The sequence below is a fragment of the Eulemur rufifrons genome, chromosome 19, assembly GCF_041146395.1.
Source record: "Eulemur rufifrons isolate Redbay chromosome 19, OSU_ERuf_1, whole genome shotgun sequence".
NCBI classification, from domain to species: domain Eukaryota; kingdom Metazoa; phylum Chordata; class Mammalia; order Primates; family Lemuridae; genus Eulemur; species Eulemur rufifrons.
Window position 1 is genome coordinate 65,869,065 of NC_091001.1, and position 19,622 is coordinate 65,888,686.

Here is a 19,622-nt window from a genome sequence, read left to right on the forward strand (position 1 = left end):
TTTTCCAGTCTTTACCCACCTTAGCATACTCCCTCTATAACGGGTGAGCCTAGTTGTAGAATGATACAATGTTACAATATAAGCCTAGTTGCTGCTTGAGTAATGAACTTAACTTTCACTGGGATTTTTGCTATTCAGACAAGTTTGTTATTTTGATTTGTCCCTTAATTGGTTGAGTGCTTGGAAATGGTATTTGGGAGCAGAGGGTAGCTTTCTTAGTGTCTCTTGTCTACTCCTGCTCCTGCTGGTCTCCTTTCCCATGCCACCTCAGACTTTTATCCCATACTAGCTATTACCATTTTCCTTCATGCTTGCCTAGGTTTTCGTTAATCATACCACCCTCATGATTAAACATCATCCAGCTCCTTTGTGGCTCACTGAGGACTGAGGGGGAGCCATAAGATATGGAGTACCCATTAGGGTCTCTTTTTTCCTTCTGATTTCTTCCTAGCCAAGCCATCCTTTTCATTTACATATAAGAGCCTCCATCTGTGACATTTTGACCTTCTGGATTTGCCATCTGCGTTCTAATTCTAAAGTAAGACTGACTTAGCCAGGTCAGGGAGCTGGGCATACAGGTACTTTATGTGTTTTTATCCCCATGATAATTTAAAGGATATTCTTGTCAAAGCTAGACAAATGTTTTAGGTTTTACGTCCATATTGCCACTTGAATACCAGTAATTCCACTAAACTTTCATATTTTTCCTATAGAAAATACATGTTATTTCACAAAATCATTTCCATAGATTAATTGTATATAATTTTAGGTCAGATATTTCCCAAAGAAATATTGGGCCATTGTATTAAAAATCTGCATGCAGGAACAGTAAAATATTTTGAAGTGATTTAACTAGTTTAAAAGTATAAGGTATCTTTGTCTCTGTCTTTGTGACTTTATTTTTCTGTATCAAGTTCCAAGTTAAATATATTGCAAAATTCTCCACTGCTTTTTATTCTTTTTACCTCTCACAGTTGATCCCACTTACAAAATTTGACAGGAATTCTTCCAAGGTGCAGAAAGGCAGTTTGTTGCTAGAAGTACTGCTAAGAAGGGAAAAAGAGCTTTTATCCAACTACAGAGAAAAATCATAGTGAAATAGCAATTAAATACTTTCAGAGGAGCATTTTAAAAGTATATGATAAAGCAAAGGTTTTGGTTTTTTAATACTTTCTCCAAATAATATTGATAACTGAGAGATACTTACACCTTCTATTTCAGTAGAACTTTAAGAAACTTAGTTTTATTTCTTTTCCAGATGTTATTTTTAAGAATTAATGCAAGTTACAAACTCCACTTGAAAAAGCAGTTATCTCACTTAAATGTGATAAATGATGGAGGACCTCAAAATGGGTATGTTTTTAAACATATTTTTACCACATACTCCCATATCATATTGTTTTAATGATTGATTTTTATTCCTTACACTATCCTTTTCTGCTGTAATCATGCTGGGGACTAAAATTGTAAAATAAGCAACTTTTGGCTTCCCCCATGCCCCACAGAAATGATGTCTGTTTGTCTATCTATCTATCTTAAAGTGGTTTATAAATTGTCAATTATTTACTTGACCTTCTATATCTGTTTTGAGGCAGTGTGGATTAGTAACACTTGTTAGATACTTCAGTAGTCTTCCCCTATCCAAACAGGATTCAAAATCCTGCTTAGTAGCTGTGTGACTATGTGAAAGTCATTTAACCTCTGTGCCTCATTTATAAAATGACAGGGATAAAATCTGTCTTAATTCCTTCACAGGGTTATGAAAAATAATAAGTGTGCATATGTATATATTTTACTGTAAGCTGTTGAACAAATTATGTATATTACTGTTGTAATAGTGTAGTACATAAAAGAGAAAACATAGGATTTAGAATCAGAAAACTTGGGTTAAGGTCTCATTCTGTCATTTACTAGCTGTGTAACTTTGGGCAAATCACTTACGCTCTCTGAGCCTTAATTTTTTTAGATTTAAAAATAGGGATGATGTTAAAAGTTTCCTTATAGGATTTTTGTGAGGAGTAAGTAGATAAAGATGGGGGAAAAGATTTTACAAAATGTAAAGTACTGATCATTTAGTTACATCTTAATATGATTTCCTTAGTGTATTAGCTATCTCATGGATTTTTAGGAATAAAATTTTATTCTCTTTTAAAGGAATTTCAGGCTTAAACTTCAAACTTGTAGGTACACATAAAAACATGTGTTAGGGTCAGAAGTTGGCCCTGACATTTAAAAAAAAATAGTAACACTGAATTGGTTTTGCACAAAACTATTTGGAAGCTTCAGTGTGTTGAATCTATCAGCCAGGATAAATTTAGGAGTTTTATGCAAAACTATGATACTGTCCCTTGATTATTACCTGATTATTCTTTTTCTCTTTAAGAATTATTTGTTTTCAAAAATGTTAAATCCACAGAAAAGTTAAAGGACTATATAATGAACACTGAATACCTCTCACCTAGATTCACCAATCGTTAAAATTGTGCCACATTCTCCTTGCTGCTCTCTCTCCCTTTCCTCACTACCCCACATAGTTCTCTTTTGCCAAATATCCAAAAAAGTAGGCTACAGTCATCGTGAAATTTAACCCCTAAATACTTTGGCATGCATCTCTAAAAACAAGGACATTTTTATACCATACTTTAACCCCTCCTAAGAAAATTAACATTAATAATATCGCACCAAAATACAGTCAGATATTTTCAACTTGAACACCACAGGGATGGTACTCTATTTCCCACTTGATGTCAAGTGATACAAGTTGTTCATGCATATGGTACCTGTTATTGAACTTTCTTCTCTTGAAAAGATATTAATAATAGCATATTAGGAACTTAGAGACTGTTCATACATGTTTACTGTGCCCTGATGAGGCTGTTCAAAAAACAACAACAAAAAAAAAGGCAGCCGGGCACAGTGCCTCACGCCTGTAATCCTAGCACTCTGGGAGAGAGGCTGAGGCAGGAGGATTGCTTGAGGTCAGGAGTTCGAGACCAGCCTGAGCAAGAGCGAGACCCCGTCTCTACTAAAAAATAGAAAGAAATGATCTGGACAGCTAAAAATATATATAGAAAAAAAAATTAGGCTGGCATGGTGGCCCATGCCTGTAGTCCCAGCTACTCTAGAGGCTGAGGCAGAAGGATTGCTTAAGCCCAGGAGGTTGAGGCTGAGGCAGGAGGATCACTTGAGCCCAGGAGTTTGAGGTTGCTGTGAGCTAGGCTGACGCCACGGCACTCTAGCCCAGGCAACAGAGCGAGACTCTGGGGAAAAAAAAAAAAAAAGCTAATAATATTTTTAAGGCCTACCCTACTCATACCCTTTTACTTTTATTCCCATAGCTAAATCTGGGTTGGTCAGTTAGTTTTTCCCAAACCAATAGTTCTGAAGCATCCAAGCTAACTCATTAGCCATTATTTTCTTTGTTAACACAGCTGTTTGAGAGTTAGTCCGACCTTAGAGATCCCCACTGGCACATACTTACAAAATCTAATTCTGTGTAAGTCAGTTCATGTATGTGAATGATCCTTTGAAAAACAGGATTCCCTGAAGATTAACCTCTATAATCTACCAAGGACATAACAAACTACCCGCTTAAAAGGAATTTTTGTTCCTGAAATTACTCTAAAAATGTACCTTTTTTTGAAATAAAATTCACATAACATAAAATTAAACATTCGATGGCACTTAGTGCATTCCCAGTGTTGTGCAACCATCACCTCTATCTACTCCCATGACATTTTCACTACCCCAAAAGAAAATCCCATACCCGTTAGGCAGTTAGTTACTCCCTGTATCTCTCTCTCCTCAGCCCTGTACTTTTTCTTTTTAATGTGATTTTTTTCTATTTTAAGATATTTTTAAAATACAGAGACATATGGAGAATAACAAAATATTTATATTCTTGCTACCCAGAATGTTTTTTTCTTTGTTGTTGTTTTTTTTTTTTTTTTTTTTGAGACAGAGTCTCACTCTGTTGCCTGGGCTAGAGTGCCATGACGTTGGCCTAGCTCACAGCAACCTCAAACTCCTGGGTTCAAGCAATCCTTCTGCCTCAGCCTCCCGCCCAGAATTGATTATTATTAACATTTATCACTTTCACTCGAAGAAATGTTTATCATAATAAAAAATGGCATTAAAAAATGCATTCCAAATGAAGCTGAAGTATACCTTGACACCCCATCTCCGGTCCCATTCCTTTTTCTCCCATCCTTTAGGCATTTACAGTAAATTTGGTCTATACTCTTTTAGTCCTTCTCATTTATTATCTCTATATCTATGAAAAATATGTAGTACTGTTTTGTAAATTTAATTTACTTATATGGTATATTGCACATATGCAGCTTGCTTTTTTCCACTTGACATTGTTACTGATTTCTCTATGTTGGGATATGGAAATAGTCCATTTTTGACTGCAGAATAGTATTCCATTACATGAATCAACTATATTTAAATTATCAATTTCCCCTAGTGATAGATTTCTAAGTCATTACTTTTTTCCATTACACCATACCATAGTGAAGATTCTTATACATGTCTAATGGTGTAACTGTTTCTTTAGTGCACATACTTAAAAGTGAGTCAGAGCACATGTACATTTTCATTCTACTAGGTATTGCCAGTGGCTGTACCAAGTTTACACGCCCGCTAATAGTTTGTGAGAGTTTCTGTTTCCCACATCTTACCAACATTTGCTATTAGATTTCTTAATTGTTGCTAGTCTGATGGGGGATAATGGTGTCTTGTTTCCATTTTCCTAATGGGTTTACCATCTCTTCATAGTTTATCGGTCATTCAGGTGTTCTCATCTGTAACTTTTCTTATTCATGTTCTTTCCCATTTTTCTCTTGGATTTTTTTTTGGGGTTTTGTAGATTTTGAATTTTTGTATATGCTCTCCTAACTAATCCTTTGTTGGTTCCATATGTTGCAAATATCTGCTTTTCTTTTTTTATATCAAACAAAATTTTTCAACTTTGATATAAAACATGTTTTCTGTATACTTTCCTATATACCGTATAAATAGTTGTGTTTATTAAGCATAGATATTGATAATATTTAAAAATGGAGATTTTTATTTTATGTTTCATTTTTAATGTGGGGACTTTGCTTTAGGATGGTTTTGTTCTTTTTTTTGAGCCATTACATTCACTATCAGTGACTTACCATATTATCACAAGAAGCATGATAATTTAGAATCTTTTCATAGATTTTGAAACACCCTGAATTAAATGAGTTTTAAATGAAAAAATGATCCTTACAAAATTCTGCCATGTGATAAAGGTTGAAACATTAAGTATATGAGTCCAATGGTATTTATAATTTAGACTGTAGTACAAACATTAAGAGTGCTTACACCACCTTTGCCCCATGTAGTATAGCAGTCCAGAAGTTATGCATTCATTAAAATATGAGGCTAACCTGGATTTCCTCTTCTCTTTTACAGACTATTAAGGTCTCCTATTTGTTTCTTCATGGGCCACATCTGTCAAAATATAACAGAACCTATTTTTTATGCATGGAGCATTGACATTTCTGTATACCTGTGAGAAATACAGACTATATAAAGTTTAAATCATATTGAGATCATACATCTGAAAAACTATATTCACCTAGGAATGATACACAATATTTAGATCATAGGTAGTCTATTGGTAAAACTAAATTAAAAGCAGGAGAAATATATTCTGACTCTCTTAGAAATCAGAGGTTCCTAATCGCTTAATCCAACTCTTCCTTCGTACTGAACCAACTGATATAAATCAGACTAATGTCCACTTTGGTATTTTGTAAAAATTGAGCAAAATTTGGCTTCCTGCTCTTTCTTGCCTTAATTGAAACCTATCCATCCAGCTAAAGGGGTAAATACTGGAAACTGCTGAGACCACGAATGAGAGCCCTGCCCGCACACACATCCACTCCAGGCCCCACAGGAGCAGCCATTTTGTCTCAGTCACTTTAAGTCTCAGTTTTTCCATTTGTAAAATGGGATAATAATAGCTTATCAAAATAGAGTAGGACTATATATATGTATGACTTCCAGGATTATTATGGGATTAATTGAAATAGTGAAATATTATAAATGAAAGCACTTTAAGAGCTATGAGGTGCTATCTAAATGCTGTTCATTACCTGCTTTCTTCTATAGCTGTGAAGGCCCTTACAGATTGGCTGGTAGGCATTACAGATTTGGAATCATGAGTTTTAGATAACTTATTTCCTCCTAAATAATCTGGATTGTGAGTGGTTTAGAGAGACACTGTTTTCCTAGCAATTCATTCAGTTAAATCGTCACTATGGCCAGACTTAAGAAAGGTTGGAATAGGTAACATTTCTTATTTTAGATGTACCCAGCTCAGTGATTTCTAAAGTGATGCTTTCCTTGTGGTTCACTTCAGCTTCAGTAGAGAAGGTGCTTCAGGGATTGGACAGGTGAGGTAACAGCCTCTTTTTCCTAGTGAGGATACCTGTGTGCTCTGTGCCAGGTACCAAGCCATGCACTTTACATTTTCTTATTTCTAACCTTAGAATACTGTTGATTGTTAGAATATTAACTCATTGTTAGAATATTAACTCAGTTGAATAAAACTATATCATTCAACATTTATTTGAATTTCAGACTGTACTTCTCTATAACATTAGAAGGTGCTTCATTTATTCTACCATTTATTGTATACTATTTGCAAGGCAAGGATACCTTAAGTAACTGTACCCCACGCCAACATGTGACTATTAATGTGTTACATTGAGACCAAGTTGAAAGCTCAGTGTTTTATGTGGAGTAGTACTTCATTCGTATTTCACAATAAAAAGTCCTACTCTATTTTAATAAGCTATTAAGAAATTGAAACTCATTACTTCACAATTACATTTTAATTGTCCATTTATAAAGTGCAAAATATTCTTTCTTTCAAATGAATCCATTAGTCATATCACCTATTTGTCCTAAGAACCTGATTGATACACTGAGAAATAATTGTGCATAAAGGTCCTTTGGTTTCCTGTCTCTGAGGTATTTTGTCCTGCAAACATTAATTTTAAAAGTTAGCTCTTCCCTTTCACAATTACAAATCTGCTATCCATGTAGTAAACTGTTCTATGTACTTTTTTAAAAAAATTCTCTAACAACTCTTCACTTTTCAAAATTTTTTCTGGACCTCAGAATATACTTGCATTAAAAAAAAAGTGAAACTGCAGTTGAACAAAGTAGTAACAGCAAATCAGCATTTATGTGACATTTTTAAAAAGCCATGTTTCATTTTTTTTAGGGAGTCAAAAGGTAAACAATTTCTATTTATTTTTAAATATTAACAGTTCAGTGTCTGAAGGTAGTATTCTTTCAGGTAGAGGCATTAATGTAACAGCTCAGCACTCAAAAGTGTAATTCTTTTTTGACAGTGTTGTTATCAGTGTCAAATTTTATATCCAGTAGTACTTACACACATGAATACTAGCCTTCATTTTACTCCTTAGATGGCACTTAGGAAACTTGGACTTTCTTTCCCTTGAGTTTACTATTTTAGTCATACACCTGTATACTCTAGTACCAACCAATCAAAAACAGTTTAGTTTAATCTGTTATTTTCTCTGTATTTTAAGATAAATCAGATTTTATTGGGAAGAACTTATTATGAAACTAACTCCAACATGCATTGGTTTATTCCTTTTCCAAATACTTACTGAAATATAGAGTATTAAATGGCCCAACTATATGATAGCAAGAATCCTGCTAAGAGAAATATGTTGACATTTGGTCCCTAGGAAATCTGAATTTTAAATAATACTGTAGCAGTTAGGAAAATATCCTGATTATGAGCATTGCTACTTTAATTATCTGAGTAGAAAGTTTGAGATTTAAAAATAATTTTCTCTCCAATGTTTAGGTTGGTCACAGCAGATGTAGCTTTTTACACTGGAAATCTTCAAGCCTTAAAAGGCCTTAAAGATTTGGACCTAAATATGGCTGAGATCTGGGAACAGAAGAGGTGATGTCATACTGGAAAACTGGGTAGTTCATCTGACCATGGGATGTGTATGTTTATGAAGAAAATCTGGATGTGTATGATTCTCAAGAACTGAACCTGGAACCCAAAGTGAACTTGGGTGGGGTAAGGGAAAAAGGAAAGTATCAGTGTTGGGAAACTGGCTTCAGTGGGATCTACAAGGAATGCCATTTTGGTGCATCCTTCAGTGAGGAGTTAACTGATCAGGTGTCTATAACATTTTTCATTCTCTCTGGAAACAGACTCAGGTTTCTTTGGACCAAATCCAAAAGAACACATAGCTGTAACACAGCTGTAGTTGACTAGAATGCTCTGTATACTTTATATTAAAAAATGCTTTGCATTTCTTCCAGTGCAATGAAATTCATATGGTATCCCACCTTATTTAATGATGGTACAATTTAAAATATTAAAATCTTAGTCAACCTCTGTAGAAAGTTTTCTCTATGAAAGTAAAGCTGTTTGAAAAATTATTTTTTTACAGATCTTTCTATAAAAAATAAACATCTTTTGATTGCTTGGATTTAGGAATTAATTTTTGTTTTGGTGACCAATGTCAAGTTTTAGGCTTTGTGTGTTACATATTTAATATTTCTACTACCACTGTATGTCAACTGGGTAAGGCCTTCCAGAACTGTCTAAATACTTGAAAGGCTGATTACAAGTAATAATTAAAGAATAAGATACTGGCATTTATTTATGCAACTAATTTAAATGCTTTTCAGAAGTGGTATACAAAAGGCTACAGTTTAATATCTGTATTTTTATAAAACTATCTATGAAGGGTTTTTGGTGTTGGGTTTTTTTTTTTTGCCTCTTTATTTTTAGCAGAGGTATGAATATGTTTTCATATATTCTGCCTACTTCTGAGTTCTCATTTTCAACATTTAGATATGAAGTATGGCCCCCTTGGATTGCTTTTAAGTTACTTTCAATGTGTATATGAACAAAGACCAGGGAGAAATATAGGCTGCTGTGTTGGGGCCAGAAATAAGGTGACAAGTAAGTTAAAGACTTTTGTAATACTCACCTTCAAAATTAGAATCAGCAGCACTCTGCAAATGAAAGTGCCTGTGCCTCGCCTCACACCAAGAATCTTGCCTAACCCTGTCAGAGTGCCTAATCTTGTGGTGATTATGTACAATGAAATAGTCTTATTTTGTGCTCCTGGGAAAGCCTATTTTCTTTCCATTATCATTACAGAGGTATGTCATTGGTTCTTAAACTGTCTGTCTAAAATAAAGATGTAAAAAATTACCAAACTTTAAAAGGCAACTTTTTTTTAACAGTATACAGCAGCGGTCCCCAACCTTTTTGGCATCAGGGATTGGTTTCACAGAAGACAATTTTTCCAGGTACTCGGGGAGGATGGGGGAGGACAGTTTGGGGATGAGTTAAGCCATTACATTCCTTGTGCAGTCAAACCTCTCTGCTAATGACAATCTGTATTTGCAGCAGCTCCCCAGTGCCAGCATCGCCACCTCAGCGGATTATCAGGCATTATAGTCTCTTAAGGAGCAACCTAGATCCCCGCCTTGCATGTGCAGTTTACGGTGCTCCTATGAGAATCTAATGCCGCTGCTGATCTGACAGGAGCAATGGGGAGCAGCTGTAAATACAGATGAAGCTTTGCTGGCTGGCCCGCTGCTCACCTCCTGCTGTGTGGCCTGGTTCCTAACAGGCCATGGACTGGTACCGGTCGGCAGCCCAGGGGTTGGGGACCGCAGGTATACAGTGAACTTTAAGTTAAACAAGCAGCCTACTCAAAACAAGTATGGACAAATTGGAAAACGTGATTGATTCTTACAGAAAAGGCATAAATTGTCCTATTAGACCTGAATGGAAAGGTTACTAATAAACATGTTTCAGTGATAACAAGCTTCAAGAAATGAAGCTTCAAGGAAAGAGAACTTTTTGTGAAGTTATACCCCCACAACACTATACAAGAGTACAAGGATATGAAAAGAAATGCCTCCCCTCTGTCCACCACACCCACTTTAGCTGGGAAAAGAAATGCCACTTTGTTTCAATAAATGGAGAGTCTGTGGAAAGCATGGCAGGCATCCCAGCTTTTAAAATTTTATTTATTTATTTATTTATTTTTGGAGCCCAGGTCTCACTCTGTTGTCCAGGCTGGAGTGCAGTGAGTGGTACGAGCTCACCGCAGTCTCTAACTCCTAGGTTCAAGCAGTCCTCCTGCCTCAGCCTCCCAAGTAGCTGGGACTATAAATGCCCAGCTAACAACTTTTTAAAAATTGTTTTAGAAATACGGTCTTGCTCTGTTGTCCATGCTAGTTTTGAACTCCTGGCCTCAAGCAATCTTCTTGCCTCAGCCTTCCAAGTAGCTGGCTCAAGCCACCTGGCCTGGCCATGCCAGCTTTAGAATTAGATGAAAGGCACAAAATACCTTCACATTTAATTCCTGTGGAAATAATGATGTGGTTAAGATTCTTAGAAATGCCAAAAACTAGACTTGCTAGGTGATGAGCCAAAGTACTTAAATGTTCCAAGAGCAAGTCTTCTAATTTATGTAGTAACTGTTTAACAAGAGTAAACCACTGTATTTTCACCATTTCATAGTTAGCATTATAAAGTACAAGTGTACACAAGTATTGCTTCACCGCTTTATTTTCGAAATCACAAGCAATTCAAAGTGACCATCATTGAGGCTTCTGTTAAAAGATCTTCCAGCAGAGCTACTGCCCCAGTTTTAAGATTAAACAATATTGCACTTTAAGTTGAATTAACTTTCAGTATCCTCTTCAAAGAAGGAAAGTATTGCTCCATCTGTGCTTTTTTTAGACTAAAAGCATATTGCAGAAAACTCTACTTTAAAAATCAACACTGCAGGGTACAGTAACATAGTAAAGTACCTGCCTATTTTAGAATCCTAGAGAACATTTCATTGTAAGAAACTATTTAGCTCATAATTAGTATAAAGTGTCCACAGTATTTTTCATTTCAGTGGTCCAAGATGCGAAGGTTTCCAGATACAATCTTGTTCTCTAAAACTGCTCCAGGTGGGATGTCAATTCTGTCACCATGATTTGCAATGATGATAACCGTTCCCTAAATGATAGGGAAAACAAAAATTAAGAGTGTACTTGCAACTGAAATGCAATTTGATTATAATTATCAAGTTTATGTGCAACTCCTTTTACGGTGGAGTAATTATATTTATAAATGATAGTAAACATGAAAAACAAACATGTTAAGGAAAATTGTAATGTGTCCTCCTGTAACAATCCTGGCAGTAGTTCTAGATTCTTTGCCTCCTTGTCAGAGGGTACCAAGAGTGGGAAGTGGACCCAGTGTCACAGCATGACTGGCCCCCTACTTTCAAGGCTACCAGCACTGTCCAACCCTGATAGAGACATTAAAAGGTGCTTGATTTATATTTACTGATAATATTTTTCATGCCTTAAGTGAGTCTTTAGGTAGTATCAGCAATAAAGCTTAATATATTGTTCTTTTTTGTTTTTTCAAGTTCTTCATTTAAGTAAGTAGCTTTAATTGGAAGGGCACATGAAATCTTATAATGGGATTTTTAAAAAATTACTTGATTAGGAAAAAGCTGTTGAATCTTTGGTTGTGAGCTTTAATACCCTATATCCTTCTTATTTCTTATGCTAGGCTGGAATGATACTTGTCAAAGTACAAACATCCTTCTACTCATGACAACAGATTCTTTTAACAGGAATAGACTATATTCAGTATAAAAGAAGTTGTCATTTTGTCTACTTTCAATCAAATAGTCATCTTTTGTGAGCTAATGTTAATAATGATCCTATTTTAAAGATTATCTCATTTCAATAAAATAGTACCAGTTCAATTATTAATACTAATTAGTGTTTGCTTTCCATTTGAATGCTAATTACATGAAATTCCTATATATGAGTTATGCTTAAATTTCAATTATGTTTTGTATCAGTGGAAGACAGTAGTAATACTAAATCCTGTTGCAACCTATTTCATGTCTGTATCCACTCATTTAAAAAAAAATGTATCTATCTTATAAACATCTGGTATAGACTAGGAAGTAGCCTTTAAGTAAAGGTAAATTTATGACTAGAAAATGAAACCTGTTTTGCAAAGCTGTAAGAATGGAATTTTCATCATAACAACATACCTTTAATGAAACATTCTTGCCAAATGTCACATCTCCTGAAACTGTGAGGTGATCTAATTCAAGCATATCTGGTATACTTTCAAATCTTCTTAGATAATCTTGAACCTTAAAGAAAAGTAGAAACAAAAATTGTTTCAAAAATGAGTTCACATAAAAATAGGAATTATATTAACAAGATCATTTAACTGAACTGTAAAAACATTTTATAGCCAACCCCAGGTCCTGTATGAGAAGCACATATTTATTAAATACTCACTACGTGTTACATACTGTGTAGGAGAAACCAGGAGATATGAACATTGTCCTTATAATCAAGAAATTTACAATGTAGTTTAGCAGATCAGACATTTAAAAAAAAAAAAAAAGGCAACCAACGTAGCCAGATGAATGGTTCACATAATCCAGATTTAGTTGGAAAAAGGAGAGATCATCATGGCTTGAGGCAGGCTAGACTAGAGCTGGGCTTTAGGGGATACGTAGGATTTGGAAGTGGAGCACATTTTAGGAAGATCAACAGCACAAATCATCATCATAAATCATCACTATCTTTGTCTCTTATTTCCCTAGTCTTAAAAGCACTAGAGGTTGTCCCATATGACCTTGTTTCCTATTCTGCTGAGAAAATAGAAGCAATCAGAAAACTTCCACTTGCTTCCATCCACCACTACCGCCACCTTGCCTTCCCTCCTAGTACTGGAATTGGACTGTTTCTATTCCTACATAAAGCCAACCTCTCCACTTGTGCATTGGATCCTTTTTATGGCCTCTTCAAGGATACCATTCCAGCAATTCTCCCTCTTCCATGTTTTTTCCTTAACTGCATCAGTTCCCATTGATGTATAAACATGCTGTAAATTCTATTAAAAAAAATTCTTAAATCTTATATTCCTTTCTATGGCCCCATTTCTGTTTCTCTTTAAGGCAAAACTCTTGAATGAGTTTTTTACATTCATATCTCCGAATCCCTCTTTTATGCCAGTCAGGCTCTAAAACCTCCATATTGATAAACCTAATGGTGAGTTCTCATTCATCTTACTTGGATCAGCAGCAGCATTATACATATCACTCCCTTTTTCTTGAAATATTTCTTCATTTGACTTCCAGGACACACACATTCCTAGTTTTTTACCTAATTCCACATCTGCAGTCCACACCACGTGGCACTAAACCACACCCAGGGCTAAAATAGAGTTGGATGGCATAGCAGGACCCCACAGGCCAACTACGAAGGCTCACTCTGTCACACTTTATTAGCCTCATAACATTTTATGTGATTAAATTTTTCGGATTTCACTTATCCTGCCAGGGTGGAGTTTTGCTTTACAGCAGGTCATTGAATATGGTTTTGTTCAATATTGTTTCATTGTAACATTGATGAAGGGGGAAAATAAATCAATCCCCAGCTGGGGCCACTGTCTATATGGAGTCTGCATAGGTTTTCTCCGGATACTCCGGTTTCCTCCCACATCCCAAAGATGTGTACATTAGGTTCACTGGCATGTCTACATGGTCCCAGTCTGAGCAAGTGAGGGTATGTGTGTGAGCGCGTGCTGCGATGGGATGGTGTCCTGGCCAGGGATGGTTCCTGCTTTGTGCTCTGAGCTGCTGGGACAGGTTCTGGCCACCCTCATCCCTGAACTCAAATAAGCTAGTTAATAATTATTTTTATTCATCTTTCTTAAGTGTATATATAGCTCACATTTATTTCCATGCTTAATATTAGAAGTGATTTGGTCTTCATTTATTAGTTTAGTGGTGTTTTTGTGACCAGAAATATTCCATAGGAACGTAATTCTTGTTTATATCAATTAACATGGTAAAAATTGTTTTGTTACATGTCATTTCGCTTAAAGTTGCAGTTTCCAAGAACCTACTGGCAATGGTAAGAAGCACATTAACTGTACTTGCTCTTCCCCTTACCTGGAACACTTTTCACCCTAAATACCCGTGTGTCAGACCCACTCAACTTCTCAGTGAGGGTCTAAGACTACCCAGTGTGAAATTACACCACCACCACCCCCCCACCCACACATTCCATGTTAGCCATCCCTGCTTTATGTGTTTCCCTTTACCATTTTCCACCACTTGGCATACCATACATTTGAAATACTTACTTATTATCATCCTTCCCCCACTAGAAAGTCAATTCCATGAAGGCAAGGATTTAGTCTGTTTTATTTACTGTTAAATCCCTGGCACCTGGAACACTGCCCAGCACATGGTAGGGGCTCAGTAAGTATTTGTTAAATCACAATTAACCTTTTCCCACTAATGAAAGCAGTATTTATTGGCTTTGGAAGAGACATAAGAAAACATGTCCCAAAATTTAAGGTTTCTTTTCTATTCCCTGTAACAATCATGTTTCAGATGTGAAGTACATCTTTATCTTCTATGGCCAATTCCCTTTAAAAGACAAAGATGGAGGAATACAACAGGTTGGCAGTGGAGACTGTACTTAGTCTCCAACTCACATGTATATCATATCTTTATAATTACACATTTAAGGAATATGACTTCATGTGTGTATCATATCTTTATAGTTACATACCTTTGTAAAAGAACTGCCTAATTTAACCAAGGGCACTGTAGGAAATTCCCGCTTTTCACTCATCGTCAGAGATCCTGCATTAAGGCTATAGAGGTTTGACATCACAAGCAAGAGATCTGATGTGGTTTTGACAGGCAGAAAACGGCTCCTGGGAACATTAATACCTAGAGAATTCTCAAAACTTTTAATGGCAGCCCCTACTGCAGTTTCTAACTGAATGACATTCAGGCCTCCATCCAAAGTCTGTAAGACATAGGGAGGGGAGGGGAGAGAACAGAGGTTTTAGGCACTTACAACTTAGTTCCGTGTGGCTAGTTAATATTTGGGAAGTGGTTTCAGAGATCCATTCAAGGAAACAGAATTTTGAGAACTGACATTTATCAACCACCTACCATATGCCAAGCTCTTATACATATGTGATCTTTTTTCAGTCCTGGTTTAGTAATATCATTTCCATTTTACAATAAAGAACCAAAGGCTCAGAACTCATGAAGGTGCCTATGGCCAAATGACCTGAGTGTCAGAGCAACAACTAAGACTGAAGTAGGCCCTCTACTTTTTTTTAATTTTTTAATTTAAGAGATGAAGTCTCACTCTGTTGCCCATACTGGAGTGCAGTGGCATGATCATAGCTCACTGCAGCCTCAAACTCCTAGGCTCAAGCGATCTTTCTGCCTCACCTTCTCAAGTACCTGGGATTACAGATGTGAGCCCCTGTGCCTGGCTTGGTCCTCTACCTCTACTTTTGAATTCAGTGCTCTTGCCACTAAAGTGCTCTTTGCCCAGAGTCAAGTAGGGGGCACCACAGCTTGGCACACTATTGGGGTAAGTGCAGACTCTGGAAGACATGGCCAGGAACTAGAGAGGCTGAACAGGCAAAAAGGAGTGACCAATGGAATAGACGGCGCAGAGGGAGTGGGCAGTGGGGTCTGTGTGTAGCCTATCATGACCTTAGGAACCAGGGAGCCCAGTGGGCTACAACCTTGGCTTACCTTTGGATTCACAATGATTTCCATGTCAATGGCATTCTGTTCCTGCAGTCTTTTAACTGCTGCAAGAGAAATCCATAGGTTGTTTGTATTAAATATTTTGAATTTTGATACAGACTTGAACTCATCAACGTGTGCTTTTGGCACTTGAGCAATTTCCACCAGTCTCAGTTTGCCTTCATATTGAGTCAGTGTCCCACCCTAGAAAGGCAGAAAATAATGAGTACTTCCACATCTTTCCCAATCACAACCATCCTACACTGTTTATGAATTTTTTATAGAAAAAATATTGATGATAGAACCTCCCAGAATACAAAAAAACATACGTTTGAAGGTAGAACCAAAGAAAGCAATTCAGGTCTTCTGTTGTTTTAAAACCATATACTTGCCATCTTGTCCATAATAACAGCCCTGGGAATACATCAGGGTCTTCCTTACTTGCCTAAGGCGTGCCACAAGAACAGCCATTCTTCTTCCCAAACCACTACATCGCCAAACAGTCCTACCATCTCAGGGCCTGCCCTGACTGGCTCTAGGACAAGGGGAGGAAAGAGAAGACAGATGCACAAGTGGATGAGAAGTGACCCCTGAGTGGCCTCTGGCAAAGATGTTCTTACAGCCACTAGGCTATAGCAGTATGAGAAGAAGGGGACATTGTTAGGGACTGACTATTTTAGTATTAACACACTGCTCACTTTTCTTTCTTGCTGTGGGGTAAATAGTAAAACCTCATACAGTGTTTTATCAAAGGCCAAGTGTCATGACCACCAAACATGCAAAGTTAAATTTATACTTTGCACCAAATCAACTGTATTTTTTTTTGCAAGTACACAGATACAGTGATAATATAAAAAATATATACATACATTCTGTGGAAATAGAAATAGTAAATTTTCATAAAAGGGTCAATGAAATAAAAATACTTAAATACCAAACTAGAAGATATTAGAGGTTTGAACAAACTTATTAGGAGTTTCACATATATTTCAGATTTATACCACAAATATATGTGGAACTATTTTCAGTTAAAATTACTGACAGAGATTATCAAAAAAGATGATTTTAATCCTAATTCTGATTTATGACAGTTAGACAGACCTGAAAGTACTCCACAGAATACCATCTCACTCTATCTTACATGATGACAAGTAGATAAATGTGTTGTTTAAAATAGAAACTTTCAAATTAAAAAAAAAATTTTAACTTCATAACCTGTGAAATGTGAAAACATGAATCCCCAAACTGCTTCCTCTCATTAGTTACCTTTACATCTGCACGTGTTTTATTTGTGACTTCCATGACAAATTCACAGCGTTTTCCATTGGGTGGGTTCATTAGATGATTAAGAATATAAAGATCCACTGTGGCACCCAGATTATCTATGTTAGACACAAAAATATACTCTTTGCCTTCTCCTATGAGGGTATCAAGCAAACCAGAGTTGTAGAAACTGGCGTAGATATCACCATGACCAGGAGGGTACCAAGCTTCTGTATTTTCCCCTGAGTAAGATACATCCTTTGCTACAGGGAGCAAAGATTCTTTATTAATCCTCGGGTACCTTAAAAAAAAAAAAAAGTTATTTTTCAATATCAACTCTGTAGAGCATTCTGGATCTTCAAGTAAAACAATGCACTAAAATTAAGTAAAATTTCACTTCTTTCAGAGTCTATCACTGGTAAGTAATTTAATTATAGTGAATCCTTTTAAGAAAATCTCATTATCTGTGTTTTCCAAAACCCATTTTCTAGATAATACTAGTTGCTGCAAAAAAAAAAAAAAAAAATTATTCTGTGGTCATACAGATGGGAGGACACCTCATATTTTTAAGGTATTATTTAAAAATTATGTTTTATGATTCTCCAAAAAGAGGGCTATATTTAGCAAATTTTCTCAAACTTATTTGGTTATAGGATAGTTCTTTTTCCTGAAAACCTATCTGGGAAAAGGTGCCCATTATTACAAACAGATATATTCAGGGGTGGTTCTCTTTCTTTCCCAGAAAACCAGCAGCAGGTTAACATGTCTGCTTCCCACCACTAGTGAGGACACAGGTGAGGCTGGTGGTGGGGAAAGGAAGACAGAGGCACTAGCACTGCAACATGCTGAAGACCAACCAGAAAATGGAGGCAAAGCACCTGTAAGAAAGCATCCATGGGAAAATAGATTTTAAAACAAACTAATGGTACAACTTTCAAAATGTCCCTTCTGTATAAGTTCATGTAGACTCATGTCCATCCTTAAATGGAAGCCTATTTCCCCAGCTGCCTGGGCTTTGTTTGCAATTTATCATCTGAATTCCTTTTTTACTCACTCTCCCTTCCGCAAAAGTAGATTTTCTCTGGAATTTATTAAATTGGCCCCAAGCTTATTCAGGATGTTGAAGAAATTCCTTCCCATAAGAAAGAAGATTATCAATATGGTAGAATATAGAAAGATTTTCAGAGACCCACCTGGAGACCAACTGTGCCCTCAAAAAGCAAAGATATAAGCTATCCTCAAATATTCTGGATATATAACAGAATCTTAAGCAGACTGTCTTTTAAGAATTGGAAGTTACAAACCAAAGACTGATTATAGCAATCATATATCTACTAACAAATGTTCAGCTTTTAAAGGCATCAAACACTTGTGAACATTAATCTTTGGCGCATGCACATCTTGAGACTGCTCTGTTATAAACAAGACAGGAATAACAGAGTTAATTTTTTTACGCCTGGTACCTGCTTTGATTAAAAGTGTAGATTTTCACACGACAATGACTATACTTCTGCAGTATTTTTTTGGTATCTTCATCCGTGTTAAAAGAATTCATTAAAACAAGAGGAACATCTGTATTGTAGGTTTTGTTCAAATGCTAGGGAGGAAAATGACAATCAGATTACCCAGACTTACTTTTCTTTTGCTTAAAAATTAACTCTTAAAGGTTAATCACAAAATGTCTGAAACATCATCTATATATACCCAAATATATAGATTTGATATAAATAACTTAGTATGAGCCAGACATTTTGCTAAGCAATTCACCATGTACTTGTTCATTAAAGCACAACCCTTTGAGACAGACACTATTGTCATTTTATGGGTGACTAAACTGAGGCCCAGATAAGTGGTGGTTTAGTGGCAATGGCAGAGGCAGGACCAGCACCACCGCCACCCCACCCCCAGGCAGTTGGATTCTGGAGTTGTGTGCTCAGCCAGAGTGTGGCCTTACTAGGTAGGCAAGTGCTGATTAACCATTTACTTTGTGTTCAGAGCTCTGTGGGGATGAAAGTACAAATGTTACAAAGACATGGCTGCCTATTCTCAGGATTAATGGTCAAGAATTCTGAATCACACTCCAGTGGAAATCTTTTAAATCTTTCAGGAGAGCTAAGAGGCAACACAGAGCATTAAGAAAACAGAGTTTTAGAAGTCAGACAGCCCTATGTTCAAACATTGATTCTATATTTAATAACTAGCTAGGGAACCCAGGGCAAGTAACTCAAATTTCTCTGCGCCTTGGTTTCCTCATCTGTAAAATGGGGACGACAACAGTACTTACAGAGTTGTTGAGAGGAACAAATGAGGCAGCTCATGTAAAGAGCTTAGAACAATACTTGGTGGACAGTGAGTGCTGGATAAATATTAGCCGCTGCTACTGCTAGTGTTAGGATTGTAGTTGCCAGCACCACACTAGGCAATAGGGATAAAGAAATAACAAAAAATAGGGCCACTGCCCCTGAAGAGCTTATGTTCTTTGCTTGATGACTCTGTCATAAGAGAGAAGCCAAGAACAGTTCTTAGCTTCCATGGTATCCATCCAGATACATGGCATCCTCCCCACCTTCCCAAAAGGGATTAATAAAGCCAGATCATCCCAGCCTTGATGAAGGCTGCCACTAGAAAGGGGAGGGAGGGGTGAGGAGATCAAAGGAGAATCATCTGAACAGATCCAGAGATTTCAACAACCACAAA

At 36.5% G+C, this 19,622-nt stretch overlaps 2 protein-coding genes across 7 annotated transcripts in view; one reads left to right on the forward strand and one right to left on the reverse strand.

Moving 5' to 3' along the window:
• VPS54 (VPS54 subunit of GARP complex) overlaps positions 1–9,256 on the forward strand; it is a 102,062-nt gene extending 92,806 nt beyond the window's left edge. For all 4 annotated transcript variants that reach the window (XM_069494556.1, XM_069494558.1, XM_069494555.1 and 1 more), the window contains 2 exons: positions 1,259–1,353; positions 7,880–9,256. In XM_069494556.1, coding sequence (XP_069350657.1) covers positions 1,259–1,353; positions 7,880–7,985 — 201 coding nt within the window. In that variant the 3' untranslated portion in view covers positions 7,986–9,256. The remainder of the gene's footprint in view (positions 1–1,258; positions 1,354–7,879) is intronic.
• Positions 9,257–10,611: 1,355 nt separating this feature from the next.
• UGP2 (UDP-glucose pyrophosphorylase 2) overlaps positions 10,612–19,622 on the reverse strand; it is a 52,404-nt gene continuing 43,393 nt past the window's right edge. For all 3 annotated transcript variants that reach the window (XM_069494560.1, XM_069494559.1, XM_069494561.1), the window contains 6 exons: positions 18,389–18,522; positions 16,929–17,226; positions 15,669–15,866; positions 14,677–14,919; positions 12,129–12,233; positions 10,612–11,068 (listed from right to left, as the gene is read on the reverse strand). In XM_069494560.1, coding sequence (XP_069350661.1) covers positions 10,961–11,068; positions 12,129–12,233; positions 14,677–14,919; positions 15,669–15,866; positions 16,929–17,226; positions 18,389–18,522 — 1,086 coding nt within the window. In that variant the 3' untranslated portion in view covers positions 10,612–10,960. The remainder of the gene's footprint in view (positions 11,069–12,128; positions 12,234–14,676; positions 14,920–15,668; positions 15,867–16,928; positions 17,227–18,388; positions 18,523–19,622) is intronic.